General features: G+C 39.6%; 1 protein-coding gene across 6 annotated transcripts in view; it reads left to right on the top strand.

The window, feature by feature from the left end:
• The window catches only part of SPIDR (scaffold protein involved in DNA repair), a 202,194-nt gene that overhangs the window by 63,956 nt on the left and 112,986 nt on the right, over nucleotides 1–25,252 (top strand). For all 6 annotated transcript variants that reach the window (XR_011092958.1, XM_068671720.1, XM_068671718.1 and 3 more), the window contains exons 7-8: nucleotides 7–107; nucleotides 13,714–13,933. Coding sequence is in view for 5 of the 6 variants with exons in the window: in XM_068671720.1 (XP_068527821.1) it covers nucleotides 7–107; nucleotides 13,714–13,933 (321 nt within the window). In the remaining variant the exon portion in view is untranslated. The remainder of the gene's footprint in view (nucleotides 1–6; nucleotides 108–13,713; nucleotides 13,934–25,252) is intronic.

The raw sequence follows: 25,252 nt of genomic DNA, 5'->3' as shown, positions 1-25,252 counted from the left end.
CTGCAGGGGAGGGCTGGCTGAGAGGTTATGTCGGCTGCAGAACAGAGAAAGATCTGCCATTAGTTTTTGGAGACATCAGTATATTTCAGATGCTAAAATCCCATCAGGTAAGAACTGTTAATACATACGCTATTACGTGGAAGTACATGGATGCATTTATGCACATAGCCCACAGAAGGGTACAACTGAAACTCAGCTCCTCTCTGTTTTTGCTTGAATTGGGGTTAAATTCTCTTGAGTGTAAACCATCATACAGAGCTGAAATGAAATATGAACCCAAAAGACAATGTCCTAGTCCTCAAAGCATATGAGTATAAGGGATAAAGAACTTGTTTTAAATAGCCATGATCTACTAAACTCTTCAGAACTTCTTGCTTCCCCACATCACTTGGGAAAATGGTGTTTCCAGGTGGTAAGACAACTCAAAGTTTATTTTTTGAATGTGCAATTTATTTATATTTTTGGTTCTTGTTGTTTCTTTATTGCTGTTTCTTCCTCCTTCCTTGACAATTTTTCTTTTGTTTGAAGTCAGCCATATTCATGGCTAATTGCTGGAATTGTGGATGGCAGCAAACATGAACAAACAATGCAACTGTGAAATGAGCGTGAAGTATAACTGTGGGGCGCTTCCCTTAAAAAGAAGGGGTAGGAGTTGCACTAATTAGTTGTAAGTGACTAATAGCACCATCTTTCAGTAATATTTCTTAAGAGATAATAGGTTCATAGAGTCAAAGTGTAAAGAAATATTTTTTATCAATTTGTGTGTGCGTGAATGTAGGCTATGAAATTTCAAGCATTTATTCTCTATTAAGCCCAATAATTGTTTCTGGGCACATATTAACTTTGTTTATTTTCCAGAAAGTCCTCTGGTCTTAATTTGAAAACATGCAAATGGGGGAATCTATCACTTGCCTTGAGGCCTTGAGAGCTTGTCCTTAATTCCACTCACATTTTGATTTTTTTTTATTTTTTCTCCCAAATCTGAGTTTGTCTGGCTTCAGTTCCCATCTTTTGTTTTATATAAAGCCTTTCTCCAATAGATTAAAGAGCTCTTTAGGGTATGGCATTTTCCCTCTCTGGCACTCGTATAGCAAAATCATGCTGCCTCACAAGTTTCATAAACTAAGCAGCCTGAACTCTTTAATGTTCTCTACAGCATTTTCTCCAGTCAAGTGATTTGCGTGGCTCTTTACTGCACGTTCTCAAACTTTTCGGCATGATTTTAGAAACAAAGGCAGCTACTCTATATGTATCCCTTCAGTTTTAGTCTCATCAAAACCATCACCCAGATCCTACTGATTTCTGAGATCCGGTTCCCCACTCTCTAGTTACCGTTTGTGTTTCTTTTATCTAGATACAGGAAAATAATTGATGAAACCATTTAATAGTGTGTTTGCTTTCAAATCCTGCTGGCACTGCTGTTAATTATGATTTTCCGCTTATGAAAAGCTCTAACTGTAATTCACAAAGTTAGTTATCTGAAATATTTTTTTGCATTCCACTGAAAGAGCACGTTATTGATAGTGAAAATGTCTGTTATTTCATAAGAATGTTTTATGATTTTAAGAAATCTACTAATTCTGAAGGAGTCAAACCCAAACTGTTGACTAAAGCTGGTCTCAAAGTTTCTCACAGCAGCATTAGAGAGCTTATATCCTGTGATCACTTGCATGATGCATATTCAAGATGCCACCTATGTGGAATGGCACAAAATATATTTTTGGTCTTAATTCCTTACTTTTTTGCACAGTGATTTTGCCTAGATCTGATGTCAGGGTAGCTGTTCTCCATTCACTGTGAGTCACATTTTTTGCCCTTGCTGAACATCATCATCTTTTCAGTCTTCTGGAATTTCCCTGGTATTTGAAGACTTACTAGAAAGTAGTATCAGGGACTAAGAAATGCCTTTAGCCAACTCTTTTCAGAACTGCTATGTTGAAAATCATGCAGGCACGCTCATTTAAAACTGATCAAGCCTTCTACATGTCGTTCATCCTCGTCCTGAGTTACTAATGAATAGGAATCTACTTCCACATCCTTATGTGGTATGAGGACATCCTCTTGCTTTTTCTGAAATAAAGAACAGAAACTGATATTGGTTCTTTTTTTTTTTTTTTTTTTTTATGGCTCATATTCTTTTTGTCCTAGCTTCCCATGTCATTACGAAAACTTGTGTTTGGCTGCTCACCAGTCTGCTAGACGTTAACTCCTAGGCTGAAATATTCCATGCTAAACATCTGCCCCTGGCTGGATTCCTTTCTTTGATTCTTTTTCTTGCTTTCTTTCAGAAAATGAGTCAGAATTAGTTAGCGTTTTCTGAGAAAAAGGCTATGGGGAAAATACCTTGTTCTATTCTAAAGTACATTTTTAAAATTCAGGTGAGTCTGTCTTCAAGATGATTTAGTTTTGGCAGCAGATGAACAGCTTCTGGGATATGCCTTTTACCATCCTGGTGAAAATGTGCAGGAATTTGGGCAAGTTAGAAATCTCTAGAGCACTGCTTTCTGCTACATTTACCCTGCAAACATTTACCAAAGCATACAAGTAAATTTCGGAAGGGTGCTGGATATAACACCATAATTTAAGGAATATACTTCAACTTCACAACCTACTTACCATTTCCAATAGGCAGTCCTTATTCCAAAGCATGACTATGACAAAATTATCAGTAAAATAGCTGTGATAGTATTTGGGAGATACTTTTTTAATCCAGGGCAAAATTAGTTTTTCATAGTTTTGTTCTTAGAATAGTCAAACAGTTTCATGTCACCAAAATAAAATTGGTGTTTGGTTGGGAAAATGTCAGTCTGAATGGCTGAAATGTTAGTAGTGTACCTAGATAACCTTACAATTGCTTCTAGTCCAGAAATGTGACGTGTCAGCAAAGCAAAAGCCTACCGCTTTCATCTTTTTAGGTTCACACTAAGGGTCTCTCACTGATCTGAGATTCTTCTTGGATTTATTTCCCTGTGTTTTGCCCGGTAATATTTCTAAACCACACAATTTCCAGGACTGCTTCTGACTTCTGGCAGCAGAAGCAGAGGAAAGAACTTATCAAATGACAAACGTAAATGATTTGTCGAAGGAGCCTGAAGATTAATGTGGAGGGTTGAAGTAACTTAGTTGCTGCAGGAGCTGTCAAGTCATTTTGGTTGTTCCATCGACATGCAGACCAGGAGTTCATCGTTGAGGTAAAGAGGAGCAATTTCAAGTGAGATCAGTCTGAAGTCTTACTTCCATTTGAGACTTCAGGAGAACTGTTTCCAGAAGTACGGGCCATTCCTCTCTTCTTGTTGAACATTTCATCTTACAGAATTTTATGCTATTGTTTTGCTGTTTTTTGTTGGTTTTAGGTTGTATCAACATCCACGTTATCCGAAAAAAAAAAAAAAACACTTTTTTTGGCTTTAATTTTTTGAATTCCTTTGTTTGCTCCTGTGACCTCTTTTGGTAACTAACCATTGTGGTTTGGCTGCCTCGTGGTCACTGGGATGAATCACTACCTCAGAAAGGAGCGCCTCCTTTCAGCATGCTTCTTCTGTTTATTTTTTTCTGTAGTGCTTAGGGGTCTCACTTTTGTCTGAATCATTCCTCAGGGCAGAAGAAGTTCTTTGCTTTCCCCATTTGGACAATTTTGAAGTGTTAAATTCAGCACCCTGTACTGGGTGGGGTGTGTGATGGCAATCTTTCTGAAACTGCAGACAAAGATGGAAATGAGGATATCATACAGCAGAAAGAAGTGGGGGAAGAAAGCCTTTACTCTTAATTGGGTCTTCCTGATTGGTAATTCCACTTCTGTAATTAACCTAACCCTGTCACTTAGGGCTGAAAGGAGGCACCATAGAAGCTTGCCTGCACTGTACAGCGCTAGTTGGATGCTCCTGTGGTTTGGAGTGTCAGGCTCTTCTCCACAAGTCCTTAACAGCTTGTTCTTCACAAGGTGTAACAGGGAGGCTAAAAGGTGTACAGCCATCATAAGAGCAAGGCTCCCTCCAGTCAAGCTGGTGGCTGGAGAGTGCTGTGCGAAAAGGTTTTGAGAGCATTTGCAAGCTTTTTTTTTTTTTTTTTTTTTTTTTTTTTATTTCCCCTCCTGTATTCTATGCTGCAACTTCCCTATGAAGTTTCCTGTTTGGGCAAAGAGATCTGGACAGTTGAGAGAGAGAGAGAGAGGAGGAAAAAAAAAAAAAAAAAAAAAAACAACTTTAAAACCTTTTCCTGTCAACATCTGCTGGTTATGTGGGGATTGCATGAGGCAGAAGGAGAAAAATAGTGCTCTTCTGAGTTACGTTCTGAAGACTCTCCTGTCCATAGGAGAAGACACAAACAAGATTTAAAACAAGTTCCTGCTGATTCTTTTCAAAAGTAACTTCTGAAATCTTACTTTCTATACATTTTGTTTTCTGCTCTTTGTTTTTCTTGCAGTTATTCTCAAAGCAGCTCTTTACTGAAAATGCCAACACACGTTATGCTGTAGAGTTCGTAATCAGATATAAGATAACTGGCATTTGTTGGTCTGAGGTTAAGATTTGGGATGAACGTTTTGTGATTGGGTTACAATTGAATTTGAGTAATAAATTGATAATAACCCCAAACCATCAGCGTTTCCTTCGAAACAGCACAGCTCCTTCCTCTTGCGGGGAAGTGACCTTCAAGTGACTGAAGCGAGAGGAACACGTGAGGGGAGGAGGGTAAAGCCTTGAAGATGAAGATGGGGTTTCGTGTGTACTAGTGCGTTTTCAGGGAGGCTGAAGGGCTTACAAATGAGGATATAAACAATCACTCCCCCACCTTCAAGTTTCGGTGACTAGTTACGATGTGGGGAAAGAAAAAGATGTTAGCAGCTTGGATGTGATGAGACTTGCACAAAGATTTATGTCTGTGGATGAAGAAAACAGGGATAGCCCTTAACAGGCTTTCTTTTTACTCTTTTTTTATTCTGTAAATGCAAAAGTCTGAGCTTCGTTAGCTATTGCTTATTTTCTTAGTTCTTGATAATTTCATTAGTTACTAGTTAATCCTGTAGTTTAGAGAGATGGCAAGCGGCCAAATTTCTGTTTGTCATTTTTTTGCTAGCCAAATGTCTGAACTTGTCACAGCATTGGGAGGGAAAAATAAGATGTAAACTTGTCTTTTTCAAGCAAGAATTCTTTGTATTGTTTTTGTTTTCATGTGAGAAACAATAATGGCATACACAAACACTTTAAGTAGCTTACATATGTTGTTATAAAGAATGTATAATGTTTAAAGTAGGGCCAAATTCAGCAGCGTCCTTTTAAATTAATATAGATGTGGCAAGAAGCCATCGTGCCTGCAAGACTTGGTATGTTTGGGAGAAAAATCTTTTTGAATGGCTTCAGAAGTTACCAGCCCAGGAAGAATAACAATATGTATGGATGGTAATAGCAAACAGATGTTTCTGTACAGGCTGTGAAAATGTTGGAATCTCAGTGCTGCCTCCTGGCTTTAAACGTTGCCTTTTGGATTGGAAGGGTCTGCTCCCTGTATATCAGCCTGCTGAGTTTGTTGTGCATACACCTGCAGGCTTTTACATGAAGGAGAAGGAAGAACGATGATGGGATGCCAAGCAAAAGAACATATTTTCTTTTGATTTATGCCTGTGATTTGACATTTTATACTTCTGCCACTTGAGAATGAAAGTAAAACTTTGTGGCCTGAACCAGAAAATGTAGGCTTGGCTATTCATCCACTGCAGATAGCAAGTGCTGTCCCAGGAGGGTGTCTACTACTGCAGTGTTGAAACCTACATTGGACAATTAGAAATTAAATATTGTTGGGACAAAATAATGCCTTCGAAATAATAACTGAGGGACAAATCTGGAAGTGTGTTGCTAACTGGCTTTATTAAACAAGGCATAAATTGTTTTTTTGGTTTGCTTCATACTTCCATAATGCAGATCTGATCAAGCCATCAGAACGAAACACATTTGTACTTTCATTCTTAGTACAGCAAGTACTGTTAACAACATTAATTGCACAAGATTCTGTATTTTCAGTGGGAAATGGTACTACGTAAAAGCTTTTAGCTAGGATTAATAGAACTTTGATCTGAGTGTAACACCTGTATTTCTTGTAGTTTGTATTTCTGAAGAACTTGCCATTTAACTGGAAGTATAACTTAACTTTCCAGATGCATTATTTAGAAATATGTTAGGTACAGTACAAATCTGCTTCTAAACTGCACTTCATATATATGATTTGTGTTTGATAACTCTGACTAAAAGTAATAGTAATTTGTGTAAAAGCATCTGTCCTTCTCCCTTATCATTCAGATACCATTAAGTTCAAGAATCGTATGCTGGTAAGAACAAATACAGGCTGTTCTGAGTGCCATTGCACAAAAAAAAATATACTTGTTAGCTGTTTTTTAAAAAATAACATGACTTAAAGCAATCTCATCCTTCTCTTGGATCTCCCTATCTCTTGGATTTTCTTATGAGTTTATCTTGTGGTTGTTTGTGGGTTTTTTTTTGGTGGTGGTGGTAACTCTACTTGTCTGAGTGTCATTTTTAATTGATTTGAATGGAAGGTACTGACATACTCTTCCTTTTGCATCTTATCCTGCTTACTTTGTTTTTCTTTCATCCATGTGACTTATGGTGCAAGCCTTGTGGCTGAGGAATTTGTGGAGCATTCCTTTCTCTGATTGTTACTTTCTCATTCTGGCTTTGCATGGTAGTTCACAAGTATATTTACTAGTAGCTGTGCATGCTCTTTATTAACAGAGACTTCTCACTGTTGCAGTAATAATGCTTTCCACTGTGCTGTTCTTCGTGGTCCCATACAAGTAATTTTTTATCAAAATGCTCAATGGAGCATAGTTGTTTAATGTTTGCTGTTTTACTAAACAGATTTTTCTGTGTTTGTGAGCTCTGTGTGCTTGTAATTCACTATTTTCAGCATTGGTACTTTGGCCTTCATGAAAACTTATTTCTACCTTGTGTCACATATGTTTGTTACATTCAGACTGAAGATGGGCACATCACATCCTTCAGCCCTGTGGGTATGACACATTCTGCAGACATTGCAAGATTTGCAAGAATGGAAAATTCAAAAATTCAGAAGTAACCACTGCCATAAATCCAGCTTGCCTTTGGTTTCACAGATTTTTTTTGACCTTGCTGATACTGCTTTTTTTTTTCCCCCCTTCTGTTATTGTTGTTACTTCTGTGGAGACAAGTCCTTTTCTCCTCCTCCCTAGAGAGGAAGGTTTTCTGTACAGGCAGTGACAGCAGCACAGTGTCATCACAGCCCAGGAACGCCCAGTGCTGGAAGCTCCATCTGCTTCCTTCCTCTCTGAACCATGGCAAACTTGAGCTGACACGCACAGAGGCACATTGGGTATCCCAGCTAGCACATTCAAATCATAGAGAACACAGCAACTTAACCCCACCCCTGCTTTCTGTTCAGGTGTTACACACTCTAACTTGTTCTCCTGAAGCATTTATCTCCATCCCATAGGTCCTACAGGGAGTAGTACTGGAGCTCTGTCACCTTACTGTGAACAGAAATTGCTCCATATGAGGGCTTTCCATTCAAGACCACAGGTGCTCTTTTTGAGCACTTGATCAGTAAGTAACATTTTAGCAAAATTCACTTGAGCAAGGCGAAACTGCATGTAGTCTTACTGATGTCAACATTTGATGTGTTTCCCTACATCGAGTCCAGTGGACCCTGTTCTTGCAGTGTGTTCAGCTTCCCATCTCTGTGCAGCAAAAGAAAATAGAGACTGCGTTAAAGTATGCAGTCCCCAAGAGATCATCATTTCTATTTTTTTCTCGTTTGTATGTCTCATTGGTAGTTATGGAGTTATTAAGCAAACTTCAGAGTCTTATTTCAGGCACCGAAGCCAGAATGTCTGAATATCATTTTATGTTAGGGTTGTGCTCCTCTGTGTTTTTACTTTTCTCCTCTCAGAAGTTTGTTTTGGTAGTTAAGAGTCAATGCAGAATAGCTTCCTTCTTAGTCTACCTCCTAGGCTGCCCTTGGTGTGTCCAGTGAGTGCACCCTTCATGAGCATGTGCATTCAGCATTGATGCAGCTCCGTGGCTTAAACATGGATGTCTGCTGTGACGCCACCTTGTTAGGTCTGAAGATTGTCTGGAGCCTTTGCTCTGTCAGACACCGTGGAGTCGTGCTGAAGTTTTAAAAAGGTTCAGCATCTCAGGGTCCACGATCTCCAAAGGAACACATTATTTTTTTTTTCTTTTTTTTTTTTAATCCTCCTGGAATTCAGGGTAATGCAAAACATCTGCAAAATGTTGTGTTAAAACATGTGTTTTGCTGTCATCGTATATACTGAGGGGCAACATCACCCTGCGTGCTGAAGGAAGTAACAGAAATTAAAGGAACTGACCAGGGAAACAGATGCACTGAGTGGGAAATTTGTCTCTTCATTTCCCATGAGTTTGAAATATCACCGAATCACAGAATCACCTAGGTTGGAAGAGACCTCCAAGATCGCCTAGTCCAACCTCTGACCTAACACTAACAAGTCCTCCACTAAACCATATCACTAAGCTCTACATCTAAACATCTTTTAAAGACCTCCAGGGATGGTGACTCCACCACTTCCCTGGGCAGCCCGTTCTAATGCCTCACAACCCTTTCGGTAAAGAAGTTCTTCCTAATATCCAACCTAAACCTCCCCTGGTGCAACTTTAGCCCGTTCCCCCTCGTCCTGTCACCAGGCACGTGGGAGAACAGGCCAACCCCCACCTCTCTACAGCCTCCTTTAAGGTATCTGTAGAGAGCGATAAGGTCGCCCCTGAGCCTCCTCTTCTCCAGGCTGAACAAGCCCAGCTCCCTCAGCCGCTCCTCGTAGGACTTGTTCTCCAGGCCCCTCACCAGCTTCGTCGCCCTTCTCTGGACCCGCTCAAGCACCTCGATGTCCTTCTTGTAGCGAGGGGCCCAAAACTGAACACAGTACTCGAGGTGCGGCCTCACCAGAGCTGAGTACAGGGGGACAATCACTACCCTAGCCCTGCTGGCCACACTCCTTCTTACGCAAGCCGGGATGCTGTTGGCCTTCTTGGCCACCTGAGCACACTGCTGGCTCATATTCAGCCCACTGTCCACCATCACTCCCAGGTCCTTCTCTGCCAGACAGCTTTCCAACCACTCAACCACTCATCTCCCAGCCTGTAGCTGTGTGTTTGTTGTATAGTATTGTTGTGGATTAACTGAACTACTTCATGGCCAGGTTCCACATTGGAGTGAGAGAGCAATATCCCAGAGGTCATCTGGAGTTAGGCAATTAACATGGGACATGAGAGCAGATCTGCTAAGTGTTCAAACCAAAAATTCATCTAGCTTAGGATCTTAGCAGTGGCAAGAGCTATCAGAATGCCTAGGAAAGCTAAGAACAGGACTAACAAACACTTCGTGTTACTTTTTCAAAATATCCTCCCAATTTGCAAAGATCTCTGTCTCAGGGACCGTCTGAACTAGAACTAGTAACTCTGTTCCTAGTCATTCTGAATTGGTATTTTTCCTCCTACCAGGAAGTTACTGGTTGTTTTTCTGAGCCCATGCATAAAATGTAGACCTGTTTTGATCGCATGATCTGGAAATGCCAGGCTTTCTTTTTCAGAAAGTATGACCAAGACCTTTGCCAAATTTGTTCAATTAACACTGTTGGCAAAAAAAAAAAAAAAAAAAACAACTTTCTATTGGATTTCTAAAGCTCTGCTGGCAGTAGCCGTGAGTGGTCAATGTCCCGTTTGCCTGGTTTTGGGTGATTTCTTCATCTGTCTCTGAGGAGGCTGAAGTTGTTTCTGCAGTGTGTCTGTGCATGCTGGTGGGGCAGTGCTGTATCTCCCTTACATTAGGGATGCTGGATGGCTTCTTGTCAGAGTTTCTTCTCCCTCAGCTATAGGTGAGGGAAGCTCTTGTCAATAATGGAGAGGTTTCTCCAGAGCCACTTCCCTGCTGAAATGCCTTGTTCCTCCCTCAGCTAGCTTCTCCTGCTGGTTTCACTTGTTCTGGACCGCTTGTGAGATCTGGAAGAATTCATTGGTTTCCTCGCAGTCCACCTAGCAATGATTTCTGTTTGTTGCCTTCCAGTGATTTCCACTTATTGCAGCAAAGTGTTCTGCAGAGAGCTGAATGGTGTTTATGGGTGAAAACTGACCCAGCTCATCACTGGTACCTGACTTGTCTTGTTGATCACGGGAGGGCTGGAGTACTTCTAAAAGTCCTCAGTCAACCAGATTTCAACTAGATTTATCAGTGCTTTTCTTTCTCTTTGTGGCTTCTCAAGCTTTGTGTATCAGGGATTGAATTTACACGTGACACTCCCGGGATGTATAAGCTCTGTCTTTATATTCATGGGGCCAGGTTCTTCAAACGTTTCTTGGCTCTTTGTCAGTGGATGTCTTCTCTGACTTTCTAGCTGGATGTTCAAAGGCTTCCACAAGATGCTGTTGCAAAGGCATCTGGCACCAACAATGAGCTTTGTTAAGCAGTCCTCAAATTGCTGCTCAAGCGAAGGATTTCTAAATGCATCCAGACAACGCTCTCTGTGCGTGTGCACGGGGCTTGTCTCTTGGTGGGAAAAGAAAGGTTACATTCAAGTAAGTAAATGAGCAGTCCATAGGTACTTGCAGTTCTTATTCCTTCTCTGGGTGCTGAAGGAGCTTCTGGAGTACAGTCCAACATGACTACCACAGGGGAAGACAAGTAACTGGATGCCATTGGAAAATATGCTGCCTGAAGGCTGAGTTTCAAACCAGCTTTATCCAGCCTGCTTGGGCTGCCACTGGAAAGAGCAATCATCACTCTGTCCCTTCATTCCCCCCTTACCGCTGTTCATCATTTGTCCTTTCCTTTCCCTAATACCTGCTCTTGTGCCTTGGTGGCTTTGCAGTTGGCTGGATTAGCTTATTGATTTGGGTTTATAAAAACAGTAGTGCTGAAGAAATAAATTTGAAAGCTGCAGCCAGCAGAGTGGGGCGTGAAGGAATATGAGGTGTAGAAATGGGCAGAACTGCACCACAGCTGCTGCTTGAACCTTTTTTTAATTCTGGATACTGCCATGAAACCTGCACATCTGCAGGTTTGAATTTCTCGGGCTGTAATTCTGTTTTGCAAGTGAAATGAGGTGAATGAGGGCTTCAGCAAGCAAGAACTTCTGTGAATTATCCAAGGGTGAAAGAGAACATTGCAAAACCTTAAAGTAAGCTTTTCACACGAATGAACTAACAAGTAAACTTCTCTGGAAGCTGTAGAAATTGCAGTGATCCAGCCCATCTCCTCACCCACAAGTTCTCCCTTCAATGCGCAGCCACATATGTTTGATTTATTTTTGATTGGCATAACAATGCAAGAGCCAAATGAATTAAGAATCGAGCTACGTTCTGAACTTTGGCGTTTCATCACGTGCCAGGAACCCAAAGTGCTTTGCTGTGTTGTTCGAGAGAGCGTTCTATCATCAGCAGTAATAATAATTGGAGTAATTAAATTAAACTATCTCTGTGCATCTAAATAAACAAATAGACTGTGGTTCTGTAGAATGTGCGCGTGTGCCAAGTTGGAGACTTGGAGACTTGTTGGAATTGTGCTGCTTTTAATGTAGAGGCATTCGGCTTCATTTAGTATCAGCTCCCAGTGTTTGGGCCAGCGCTGACTGACTTACAAGAAACTCTGGTGGCTTGGGAGGGTTTTTTCTCCGAAATCTTTCAAAAGCCTTTCATTTCGAGGTAGTGCTTCTTTACTTTACCTAGTATTTTTAACCATTTCCTAGTCAGGGATATTTAAAAGATAAATATTAGGTTGCCATTCTCTTTTGCAAAGATTTCTTCGAGCTGGCTTAACAGCTAACATATACACTGCTGACCGGTAAGAATTGTCATAAGGTTTTGCACGTGAGAAATGCACAGTCCAGAAGTGATGAAGCCTCACGAGTTGTTTTCATGCCTTTCTTTTTTTTTTTAAACTGTTGGTGTGTTTCATAATAGAAGTTGACTTTTTAGTGCCTTGTTTTTTAAAGTGGATGAAAATCCAAATTGTGGAGTATGTCTAGAGGTAAATGTTCAGTTGCTTTGAAGGCTGCAAATTTTTGTGGTCGGGACGATTTGTTTATGCATTCCAGATGACTCGGGGTTGACAGAGGACCATAACTGCAGCCAGTCAGGCAAAACGCAATTTGAGTGTGAATATTCTAAATCCTTGCCTTTAGGCACAGAAAACCAGTCCACGCTCACACTCAGCAGAAGTTTGCACATGAGCAGACCTTAGCCAAATGCAGTGAGTATCTGGAGCGGCAGAGCAGCGTTGCAGCTTTCCCCAAGCAGGTGATAGCAGTGGCATCCATCCGTCTCTCTTCATCACTTGACCCCAGGGAGCTTGGCAGCAAGGATCAGTTCTCTTCCTCCTGCTCCGTGAGGAAGAGGAGGTTGAGCTGCCATGATTCGGGCTGAATCTCTTCACATGTATCACTTGGGGGACTTCCTGAAGGAGCCCTTTATCCTGATGGAAAACACCAGTTCATGGGAAACAGTGCTTTGCAGAAACATCTTGCATGGGATGAAGAGTTGGTTCGAATAGAAGTGGTTTTGAGAACATTTTGGTTTTATATTTCAAAATGACTTTATTTCAGTTTTTCAGTTTTAGTATAAAATGTAATAAAGACTGGGGAATACAAAACAGGGACTTTGTTGTTTTTGTTTTTGTTTTTAATAGAATTGAACTTTATTTAATAAACCTGAAAGTTTTTAGGACCTGCTTTCTTTGGTTTGGGGTTTCTTGAAATTTTTTTTTGAAGTTTCTCATAAACTTAAACTAAAATATTTTGACTCATTTTCCAACGGGAAGGCATTCACAATTGTGAAATGGGCCTTAAAATAAACAAACAAATAATTAGTACAGCTCTGCTGTTAAGTTCCAGTACCACGTTCACAGTTCCTCCCCTGCTTCTTCTTTGCTGTGGGAAGGCAGTAATTTATATCAGCTGTTTTTCTCGGGATACTGTGTTTTTCCCAACACAACTTCTGGATCAAAACCAGCAGAACTGGGGTTCTGCTGCCCCTGTCCTTAGCACTGTGCCTTTCTTCAATAATGGCAGCAGCATTTAGCAGGTGGATAACGATACCTCTTCTCCTCAGTGACCAGAGCGCAAACGGGAGCAGGGCTAGGTGAGAAAGAGAATAAGTCTTAGATAAAACTAAGTCTCTCTTTCACCACGTTTGTCTCTAAATGCAAATCACTTTTAGATTGTTTGTGCCTAACGGGTGCTCTGTTAACCTGGTCCTTGACAACTGTTATTTTGGGAAAGGCTGAGGAGGGCAAACACAGCTTCACATTCACCTTCAATACAGTGTGATTCTTCTGTTTTCAAAATAAATGTATCATGCTCAGTTTCCAATAAAAGAGGCTGGGAATAAAGTGAATCATTTGCAGGATGAAAAAGTTCAAATGCAGTGGGAGAGGAGGGGTCTTCTTTTTGTGAGAAGTTTGATTTCATCTGTATTCGGAAGAAGTGCAGGTAGTATTTTGTCTCCACAGTTAAAAGTGCTTTAAAAACAGCAACAACAAAACCTTAACATAAGTCTTTCAGTTGGGTGAGATATTGTACTAAGTGTTGTTTTTTGCAGATCAGCCAGATCAGCAGAAAGCAGAGCACAGATGTTCCATGTGCCAGAATTTCTTTCCCCTCATCCAAATCCTGCATTTTTGTTTTCATCTTTTAATTTCCAGATAAATCTGGTGTTCTGATTGTGAAGATCTTGGAGATGTTTGAGGAGTGTATGATACAAGTTGCCATCTGCCAACAGCTGGAACAGTCTCCTGCCATGACTTCATCCGAGGATCTCGTTATCAGTAGAGACGAACCAATACTCAAAGTCCTCTTTGCAAGAGAGACGGCAGCTCACCTGAAGAGTAGGCCCCAGGATGTCATCTACATCTATCCTCCGTGGTAAGTACAGAGAAGGGGGCACGCTTGCTGCAGCCCAGCAGAATGGAGGGGCCAGGTGTGAGGCTCATTGTAGAAAAAGCCCTTGTAGAAAAGCCCTTGGAGGGGGTGGAACAGGGCTGTCTTCTGGTCAGCCATCTGTCTCTGCCAGCTCCAGAGAATCTGACAGATACCTTAAAGATAGCTCAGATAACAACTGAATGTGTAGTGCAATGCCTCTAGTGTTGCTCTGGGCTTCAGTTTTGTTTTCACTTAATATTTTCATGTTTAGAATGATAGAAAGGCATGAGCAATGTCTTATCAATGATAAGGCCAATAAAGTACATACCTTCCAGTAGCAAAGTAGTTCAGGAATGCTCATCTGTTGCAGCTAGTATGGGTATAATGTTTCAGTGGAAAAGTCTGTATTAACTGTTTAGCATTCAGCAAAGAGAATGTGCAGCTTAAAATGGGGAAGAAGAAGAAACGAGGGGCTAACACTGTTTTTATGGAATCAGTAAACACCTTTTGGTGGTTACACATTGCTGCTGCTGTCACTGTCTTCAGTTCTCCAAAACCCTCTTCAGAGCAGCCAGTTAAGCTTTTCTAGAGCTCTCTAAAATGTTTGGTCTAACTTTGTGATTGTAAGGGGTAGCATAAAGCGATGAATTTTCTTATAAAGCTGATGGGTTTTGGCATCTGTGGGTGGGAAGGTCTGATCTTTAAAAAAAAAAAAAAAAAAAAAAAAGTAAAAAATCAGGAAAACTGAAGTGTGGATATTATTCCTCTTCTCACTCTTCTCCACACAAATTGTCAAAATGGATATATTTTTCCTAAGTTTCAGCCTCCAATTGCAATAGAGTCCTGTCTCTAAGTGTTTTACCATATCCTTTTTTTTTTTTTTTTACAAAGTACTTCTTCCTATTTTTGCAAAGGTCTGTATCTATTTTTATCTTCAATAAATTTAATTCAATTAATTATAAATAATCTTGTTAATTTTAATCTTTAATCAAATATTTTTGACAGCTGCTTTTTTTTTTTTCTGGGTTCCTTACCACGTAATCTCTCCCTTCTCAAACGTTGTTTAACTCTTTTTGAAAGAGATCCACAGATTAAGAGAATATATTTAATGCGTGGTGTGTTGTGGCTACAGATGCAACTACTGATAGCTGAGATATAAAGAGGCCAGTAGCTAGGAGAAATACAGCTGAATATTAATCAAGTCCTAGTCTGATATGAAATATCACTGCTCTTTTTTTCCTTCATCCTACCTCTCAAGGTGCTAATATTTGGTCTCATTTCCCTTTTCTTTACATGCTTCTTGTTTCTCTCCCTTACTAACTTCCATCTTAGATCCATTGTTCTCTTCGGGTTTCCTCTCTTCTTGCTGAACCATGGGGCCTTGCCACGAGGCTGTATCTTTTTGTGCAGATCTTGGCCTTGGCAAAAACTTTTGAACCAGCAGAACTGTTTTGGTTAGGGTTTCAATATTCAATATTTTCTCGATTCAGTATTTTACAGTACTTTCTTTTTTCTTTTCCTGAAAAATTATTGTCCAGATACGTAACGTGTGTAAGTCTTAGACTGCTCGAGGTTTTTCCTTGTCATTTCTGGCAAGATGCAACTCTGCAATGATACAGTCCTTTCCAGACTACAAGCATCTGTAACTATACTAGTGCGGTATTCTCATTTCTTTAAGAAAAAAAAATAAAGTTTTCAGATGATGCAGACATGCAACTCATTCCTATACGTACACACACATCTGTGTATGTATGTGAAGTGAAATTTCTTGGGAAAGCTTTAAAGCTTTGTCTGTGTATTCCCAACAATGCCACTTGGTGTTTTTGTTTTTGTTTTTGTTTTTGTTTTTGTTTTCTTAGTAGGATGCACTTTTCTTGTAAGCAAAGAGTTATTTCATAAAACCAAAGTGTTTTGGCAGGGGACATGTCTGAGTTTCCAGAATTTCTCTCCTGACCTATGTGGCTCTTAAGGTACTTTCTTATAAAGACGTTAGTAAATCATGGCAAAATTGCATTTTATCTCATCTCTAGTCCTGTTTTCTGGTGTTTTGAAGTTGTCTTAATGTTGGTTGTCCCTTTGTTCACTCAACCTGAAGTGAAAACAAGTTGGGCTGGATATTGTTAAATTCAGCCCACTGGCAGGAGATGTGTGCGCGGGGGTTGTTTTTGATTATTATTTGGCACTTTTAGTTTACATTAATGGGAAACTGGACTTGTACACTTAATTGAAGTTTCCTCTGTTATTACATTTCTAAGTTGCTATTCTGTTGAACTCCTACTTGAGAGCTTTTAACACTGAAATGTAGTTTCCATTACTGCGTATTGGATTTGCACTTCTGTCGTTAGAACCAAATACTGCTTGTGATTAAAAACGCTCTCCTGTTGATTCAAATGCGTGGCTAATGTAAAAAAGAATGAACCAAATCTCCCCCTGACATGGCGAAATAAGCGTATTTACTTGTCTTATGTGTATCACTAGGCAGAAACAAAGGGGAACAAACAAAGTAATAGATGCAAGGGGAGATAATCCTTGATTGACCTGAGCGTGCTTGGGACACACAGCATCGCGTGCATCCTTGTGCAGTATTTGGAAATACTTGTATGGTAAGGCAGAATGTGGCGAGACTGGGGCAATGGGATGATTTATAAGTGCATTGCTGCTGCTGTACAGTTATGTCTGGAGTGCAGAATTTTCTGATATCTTCAAAATTATTTTCTTGTTAGGTACATGCTTTGTGCTTTCTGACCAGGCTCTTGAGTAAGTAGGTAAGACAGCAGATAGATGGGCTGCTGGCTTCAGCTTGTGCCCTGTATTCATGAGCAAAGCCTGAATGCATCTTTCTGGAGCCTTCGCAATATTAGACTTTGCTTTTCTAATTGTATTTGTCTGTGTTAGGAACTCAGTGCACAGCTTGGTGTGTGAAATGTCTCTGGCAGAAAGCTTACATAAATACTTTGGAAGGCAGTGTTTAGAGATTTGTTGATATGTTTGTTGGTATTTGTTTGCATACAGACTCCCGTGATACTTGAGCACTGGAATGCAAACCAATTCATTTAGAAAATAAAATATTGACAGAAAGCCAGTTATAAGTATTTTATCAACCTGGACATTACTCATGAGAGTGGTTTCACTGACTACTGAGTGACTTCATGTGTGGGTAAGAATTTGTAGGATCAAGCCTGGATTTCTCTATAACTGGCCATGGGTTTCTTCAGCCCAATGTCTAGCATCTTAACATGCATAATTGTCACTTGCTATAGGGAAAACAGCTCCAATAGGCTGATAAACATTTTCAAACCAGTGTGTCTGGCGGAGCAAAGAACTCGGCTGCCTGTCCTCTGAGCCATCTGATGCGAGCTGCTCTGATCTTGAGGCTGTATAGATGCATTATTGCAGTGCTGTATTGGTTAAATAAAGCCTATTAACTTGGATGCATGACATGAAAGCAGTTGCGTGTTTTGGGCTGGAGCTGGTTTGTGTCTGGCCAGCTGGGAACACGAGAGGCAAAAGAACTCGGCCCTGCCTGCCCCTGCCTGTGCAGGCTTGTCTTTCGTTGTCTTTGCAGTGCCTGAGCAATTTCTTGGATTAAGAATTTGAATGAACACCTCATAATTTTTACAAACTTATTCTGAATCATTAAGTGTATTTAACAGTTGGAAAAGGAAAAGCTTGTTACTGAGCGCAATTAAATCATTTAGTAAGCCTGTGTTCATTTCGCAGAAATATGTATCCAGCAAAAAGTGAAGACTGCTTGATATTTCAAAGGCATGTAAGAAAACGGGAACCAAGGTCTGTAGGTTCCACTGGAGATGACTTTATGGCTTCAGTTTAACTAGGGTGGGTTTTTTTGTTTGTTTAATTATAAACATGATAAAATACAATTTCCAATACCTCACAGATAGTGATAGAGTTTATATTTTTGGAGACTTGATTAAGGATTAGTTTTTTAGCTGATAGTAGAACTTAAGGATAGTTTTCTTCAGCAATTCCTGCCTCCTGCTCTTCGATATGTCTAGTGTCAAATATTTGAGATAAATGAAACTGAAGAAAATGGTGCGAATTCTTTTCCTTACCATTAAATTTAACAACTTTAAAATGTTTTGCATGTGCTTGTGAAGTTAAACTACTCTAAGTATGTTGATATACAGTCGTTGACAATAACGATACAAACCAGGAGTGATTTGGACAGGCTCAGAGATCCATCCATACCAGTTAAACATGATGGTCTGGTATGAAATCGGGAGGTTCTCATGCTACTGATAACTGGATGGCTGGGAAAGTATGAAGAGGAAAGAACCACTCTGAGTTCTGTTCTTATATTGTCTGCAAATGCTGGCTATTAAGCACTGTAGAAGGCAAGATCCTTGGCTGGATAACTGCTGTTCTCTATGCAACCTCTCTATTGTTTCTTTTTAAAGCAAACAAACAAAAAAAAAAAAAGGTTTATTTTAGGAACTCAATATGGTAAGTATATAAAACACTTAAACACTTAATTCTGTGACATCAGCAAGCAACTTGAAAGTCGTACTTCAGTTTCTCTTAACCTATGAAACCACGGGGAATCATAATTACTCAGCTTTGAAAGTGTTCCAGTGCCTGGTGAAAATGTTTAATGTGGACTTCTCTTTTATACTTGTTACAGTAGATTCAGCCTTCCCTCAGTGAGACATATTTAAAAGAGTTCAAATTATTATATTCTTACTGACAAAGAGAGCACACACAAAGCATTTCTACAAATCAGCTGATGTACAGTAAGGAAACCTTTTGTGTCAAAAGCCCTTTAAGGTGGGCCAATGATGTAAATTATTGGTGTAGAAATATCCAGGCAAGCTCTGAACAGGTTTGTGTATGGGAAGCAATCTAGTTTTGTGGACTTGCATATTCTACTTCTTTAAAATTGTCCTGGGTATGCTGTAGGCTGTTTCGTTGGCTCAGCAGCAAAACTTAGGATAAATGGCTATGTCACTGCGATTTTTGCATTGACTTACCTAATACACTGTCTTACTTAATCTTGGTGAGCAATACGAGGGAGCTAAAACACAGGGAGCTAACGTGAAATAGATGTTTTAAACCAGTATGACTGGTGTCAAAAAGTGTTTGCTCTCCATTTGATAGAGACTTTTTATCATTGTTCTTGTTGCTGGTTAAGTGAGGCATTTAGGAACACTGTTACAGAATACCTCGCTACCATGAGAAGGATCATGTGAAAGTAGGATCCTGGGCTTTGTATGGGAATGAAATGAGGAAATGGCCTACTGCTGCTCTGTAAGAAAGAAAGAGCCTATATCCTTTAAAGTTTTCTTGTTCCACAAAGGTACTATACAAGCATGCATTAAAGACATATGGAAGTAACACCTTTTGTATAAATTCAGTTTCCCTTCTTGTTCCACAGGGAGACAACCTCTTTGAACGCTTGTTTGACCGTTTGGACAAAATTGATCTATGTTCACTGCCTTTCTTTGGTGAAATCTAAGCATTTATAAAGGTATATGTACATACACATAAATATTCAAACAGATGGAAAAGAGGGGAAAAAAAGATCAACAGTCAAATCCCTCCTGTCAGAAAGATGTTAGCTCTGTCTTTGCATTCTTTCTTTGAAGATGTTACAATAGCAGAGTGTCCCTCTGATAAGAGGGACGAGGTTCGCTCAGAAGATAAAGTTCTACAAAACTTGGGAGTTGTAAAGCCAGTGTGGGCACTATTTCTAAAGCACATATGGGAATGGCCTCCGAGCCAAAGATCAGATCATATCATCTGCTTGGAATTGCTTCTCAGAGACGATGCAGCTGTGAAAATTGAAGGTCCTTTCAGAAGAAGTTGAAGCAGCTGCAGGTTTCTTGCAAGTCTTTATTTTTTTGTTAGGATGTACCTTTCCTAGTACAATCACTTAAAAAAGGTGATTTTTTAAGAATTGAGGATACATATATAGTGTTGATGAACTGAAAGTTGTCTCTAACGAGCTTTAGATATAATTTCCGCCATGTTTTTGTTTCTTTATCCTTACTTATTTTTCTATTTTTAAAAATAAATTTAATTTTCTTAATTTTTTTATCCCCTCATGCAAAGGGTGGAAGTTGTATCTGTAGAGCTGCTCAAACATGTCCTATTTTATGTATCCGGGACTAAGGAGATTAAGCCATTAGTATGATTTGTGTTTGTTCATCTACTATCTAGAAAATCAAAATACTGCCAATTCCTGGTAATCAGATCAATGCATAATTATGTTTCTTCATAGGCAGCTGTATTCTGAAATGACGTAGCAGTAAAAAATAGACTTACGAAGCTTTGATTCCAAGAGGATAACAGTTCATTTGTGCCTTTTTTGTGATTTGTCACGACCACCAGAAGCAACGTATGTGGTGTTTCGGATGTGGGCTATGCCTAATAAACACAGGAACGTGATCTGTCCCTCTATAGTGAGATAGGATTGTTTATTTTTATCACTGTGCTGTAGGAGTATTATATGAATGCCATACATAAAATATTAATACCCTGAAAAGCACAGATGAAAGAATTGTTCTCCGTGAAAGCGGTTTTCTGTGGAGAAGAGAATGGAGGCATGTTCAGAGAAGTTGGGAGGCTCAAGGTAGTAGTTTCAGAGATTTGTAGATGATTAAAACTGGATTTTTAAACACATATGTCTGTCTCTGGCTTAATAGCTGATGGTATCTTGACATGCTGGAAAAAGGGGACTTTCCACTGTATTGTACCAAATGTTGTGCTGGGATTGTTGATATGTTTGTTTGCTTTCAGCCAAATCGGAGGAGTCAGAAGCAAGGGAAGTGTTTGTGAAGCAATAGCTTGTTTTTAGATCAAGGTTTAAATGCATTGTTTTTGGCAGGAAAATCTCCAGCAGGGGTAAAATATGTACCTTTGTCAAGATGGATGTCTGAATTGTGTACACCGAGCCAGTTGTTACGCTCCTGGGCTCACGAGGGCTATGAAGGCAGCCTGTGGACACCTGGCTAAAGACAGCATTGCCTGGGAAAGGGTTCCTGGGAAGCCACCCTGTGCTCCAGAGGGAGCTTCCACCAGAACCACTTCTTCAAGGTGGGCCACTTCAGCTGTAAAAGTAAAGGAGATGTTGAAAAGAGGCAACAAAAGTAAATAGCTTATGCTAGGGGGTTGGCTTTCTACATTTTTGTTAAGTACTAGGTACCACCCAACATTTGTCCTACTGAAATTATTATCATGTCCAGTTAATGGGATAAATCTTAAATCCATCATATGTTGGGGAATTAGCATACGTTTGAGATCATGGTTGTTTTTTTTTCAATGAACAGAAGAGGAAGGTGGTGTTTTTAAACACCCATTCCTCACAGCCAGTGGTGCCATTTAAGTTTGAATCCTTAAGTTACTGGGGGAAAAATATTCAGTGAGAATAAAAACGTCCTATCTTAATAATCACAAAATATTCTAGTCTTTAAAATTTAATAATGTGTACCATTTTTTTAAATGAAAGGTTTGTACTTGAAACTTTCCAGCCTTTATAAGTGAGGAAATTCCAAGCATTTTGTAGTGACAGATACTGTTAGTGGGTAGTTGTCCACTGACGTCAAAAACAGAGGATGGTGAACAGCTTTGTTCATGTCAACGAAAAATGTAGAGGCTTGGATAAACTCTGTGTTAGCAACAGAGCTATCAATGATATATGAGCAGCTTCACATGAGTTCCCATGTGCATTCAATCCAATGCTAAATTCCAGATCTTGTTTAATGAGCAACTGATGGAGCCAAGACCTGGCACTGCACAAAATTCTGCAGTCTGCTTTATCCAGTCATGAAGGAAAAACAAACTAAATAAGTTCAGATGAACAAGTTCAGAGTTACTGCAGGGTTATTAAAAAGTTGTGATTTGTATTCCTCTGCTAATGTTTATGACTAACACATTTGGGACGTGTAAAACAATACTTAATTTGTAAAAAGATTGTATGCCAAAATTCCTGCAGTAGTTTAACCACTAAAGAGCAAGTTTTGCCTGTGAATGGGTTTGTTTAAATGTTTGAGATTATCAGTAATCAGCTAATCTTTTTTAAAATTTACATTGTGAAAAATGATGTTTTGTTGTTGAATTGCTGTCCAGCACGGCTGTGTTAACTTTGGGGAAGACGATGTATTTCCATAGCTTCGCTGTGGAGAAACAGTTTTAGAATTGACATTTTCTTCAGCAGGTGTGCCTTGCTACTGTAATGGTTGCTGTGTAGTTAGACTTTCATGTGCAGTTCTGTATGCAGTTGTGTCGTACTTCGAGTGTGCTGGATATTTGTTCTCATACTAAATATGCTTGTGCCTTGTGCAATTCTGCATGGATAACGAGATGCATAAGGTCCGAGCTTCCTAAATTGTCATGTATGGTGATTCCCTTGAACGTGAAGGTATGGTTTCTCAGACTCCTCCTCTCAGATGTCATACTTACTGTAGGTAGGTAAAAGTTAATGATGATATTCCTAAGAAAAATAGTAATTTAAAATATATATATATATATTTAAAGAAAATGAAATATTGCTTTCAACAAGTTCAAACAACTGAAATGTTGCTACCCAAAATGCATTATTTAAAACATTCTGCTCTATCGAGAGGCAGGGGAATTGCTGTTAGTCCTACCAGCCAGATTGCTTTCCATACAGTAAAAGCTCATTGAAAAAATGTTGCCCGTGGTTTTATGTATTTTTGGCAGCAACAGCTTGCTTTGGTATATGGAGCAGTTCAGCTGTGAAACATTCAGTGCAGTCTTTTGTGTGTTTGAAGCTTCTCTTTCTACAAGTCTTCTGATTCAACAGTAACCGTGCAGTTTGCAGTATGTTACTCCTCCCTGAGTGGTAGGCTGTTTTGACAACTTCCTGAGTTGTCTTGAAAAAGTATTCCTCTCTTTACTGTCTCAGCACAGTTCTCTGGCAGACCAAGTCTCTCCCAGCAGAAGGATCAGAGATAGTATCCATGACCTAAAAAGTGGTGTACAACCATTAATTTTACCTTTGAGGGATTCACTGTGTGTTTTGAAAGACAAATCCTGATGGGGCTTTTAAAAAACAAAACATAAAACAAAAAACCTGCTAGTATGAGACGATTTTTTTTTTCTGCTTTAACCTCTTGGAGACTCCTAAGCAATACCTGTTGTGTCTCTCCCTTTGATAAAAAGGTTAATAAGCCAGTAAACATTTCTGTGAATGGTTCCTTATCTCCACTTTTCTTAAGTTTTGGCTTTTACTTTTTTCGTTTCTTTTTTTCCTTTTTTTTTTTTTTTTTTTTTTTTAATAAATGGTATGTGTAGAACAGATTATGGCAATTGGCTTTGTATAGTCTTCCTCGGGGAATCATTGTCTATAGTCATTTTCCATGGTCCTTGGCAAATACCTTGTAATTGTAAACTGAGGCTGTAAGGAAATACCCCCTTTTGCCATCTCTGAAGTGTTATTGGGATGGTATATAAAACCATAAATTTCATTGATCTTGTTTTAATTTGTCTTCCCAGGATGGCACAGCATGTCTGTCCTGTATGTTTCCCTGAAACAAATCACTTTTTGGAGTTGAGATTCACTGTTGAGAAACTTGGGCAATGCAATTGCAAGAGACTTGTGCACACATCTGTGTCTTAGCAATTACTGCTTGTCTTCTGGTTCCCTTAGCTTGTCATAAATATTAATTTAATAGGGCTGGTACTATTTTATGTGATGCGAATGTAGAGATTGAGGAAGAGATGAATTTTATTGACACAGGCTCTTACTGAAACTTAAGGGAGCTATAAAAGAGCCCAGATTTACAGTGTATCACAGTCTTGAAACTGTTTGAAAAAAGATATAGAGAATAGGATATATCTTCCCAAACACTTTTTTCTCTTGCACAAAAAAAAAAAAAAAAAAAAAAAAAGGCTGTCCAGTATTTCTTCATCTTTTTTTGTAGCCTGCTTTGGCTGACACTTATGGCTTACAGTTTGAGAAGCTGCTTACGAGGTGATCGTTTAATTTTGCTGGGAGATATTTGACTACAGGAGTTCACCTTCCTACCTTGCTGCATAGCAGGGAGCCATTTGCTAGCTATACTCACAACCAAACCCATTTTAAAAACAAACATCTATCAACATACCATATTATCAACTTCTAGAGCAGTCCACCTAAGCCTTGAGAATTGCCTTTGGTTGCTGGTCACTTCAGATACAACTGTAATTTCCTGATTTTTGAGAACCTCCACTCAGGAATGGAATCCCTTGGGGTTTACTAGTTACTCTGAATTGCCCTTAGCACACGTTCAGTTCAGAGGAAAAACAAGGAGGGATGTATTTTCACAACGTAAATATAGATAACATATTTTAGAACGAACAGACAATTTTTATTTTTCTTTTAGATCAGACAACAAACAAAAATATTCTCTTCCTGTGTCTCAGTTATGAATTGGTCAGGATCCTTACCAACATGTGACTATGAATCTTGTTCATAGGCAAACCATACACATTCTAGATTGCCTTCATGGAAGCGGTCGGAGATTTGGCAATGTGTATAGCTCTGACCTGAAAAGCCCCCTTGTGCCTTTTTTAGATTGAACTCTGAACACCCATTTTCTAAATTAATACGGGTATTGCTTGGTTGCAATGTTGAACTATTTTTAAAGCTGTTTTGAAAAGTAATTCCAAAGCATCAGTTGTGGTGATGTACTTTGGGTACGTCCAAGTAGAGCCATTTTCCCTTCAGAATGTGGAATGAGTTTATTAGTTAGGTATTAAATGCATTATTAAGGTTTTTGTTTATTTAACTGATGTCAGAATTAACTGTACACACGTCGCAGCTCATTTGGAGGAAAATATCCCTTGCAAACCAGCAGGAAAAAATCATCTTACTGTATAACCTCTTCAGATCTTTTAACTTATATAAAAAAAAAAAATCTATTGACGTGCCTAAATCCTACCTTACAAAAACAGGTAAGCTGAAAACACTGACTCACAGAATGGCTGAGGCTGGAAGGGACCCCTGGAGGTCACCTGCTCCCAACCCCATGCCTGAGCAGGGTGCCCAGGCCCATGTCCAGGTGGCTTTTGAAGATCTCCAAGGAAGGAGATCCACAGCCTCTCTGGGCAGCCTGTGCCATGCTCTGTCACCTGCACATTAAGCAGTGCTGCCTGGTGTTCAGAGGGAGCCTCCTGTGTACCAATTTGTGCTCATGGCCTCTTGTCCTGGCACTGGGCACCACTGAATAGAGCCTGACTCCATCCTCTTGGCACCCTGGCAAAAACAAGGTATTTTTTGCAAAACCAAAACTCGTCTGGCTTATTATTCCTCTGGACTGAAACTGGGCGTGATCGTAATCAAATGCATTGGGGCTATAAGCC

The sequence above is a fragment of the Anas acuta genome, chromosome 2, assembly GCF_963932015.1.
Source record: "Anas acuta chromosome 2, bAnaAcu1.1, whole genome shotgun sequence".
Classification (NCBI taxonomy): domain Eukaryota; kingdom Metazoa; phylum Chordata; class Aves; order Anseriformes; family Anatidae; genus Anas; species Anas acuta.
Note: the sequence above shows the minus strand (reverse complement) of the source record. Positions and strands in the feature narration are given on the sequence as shown.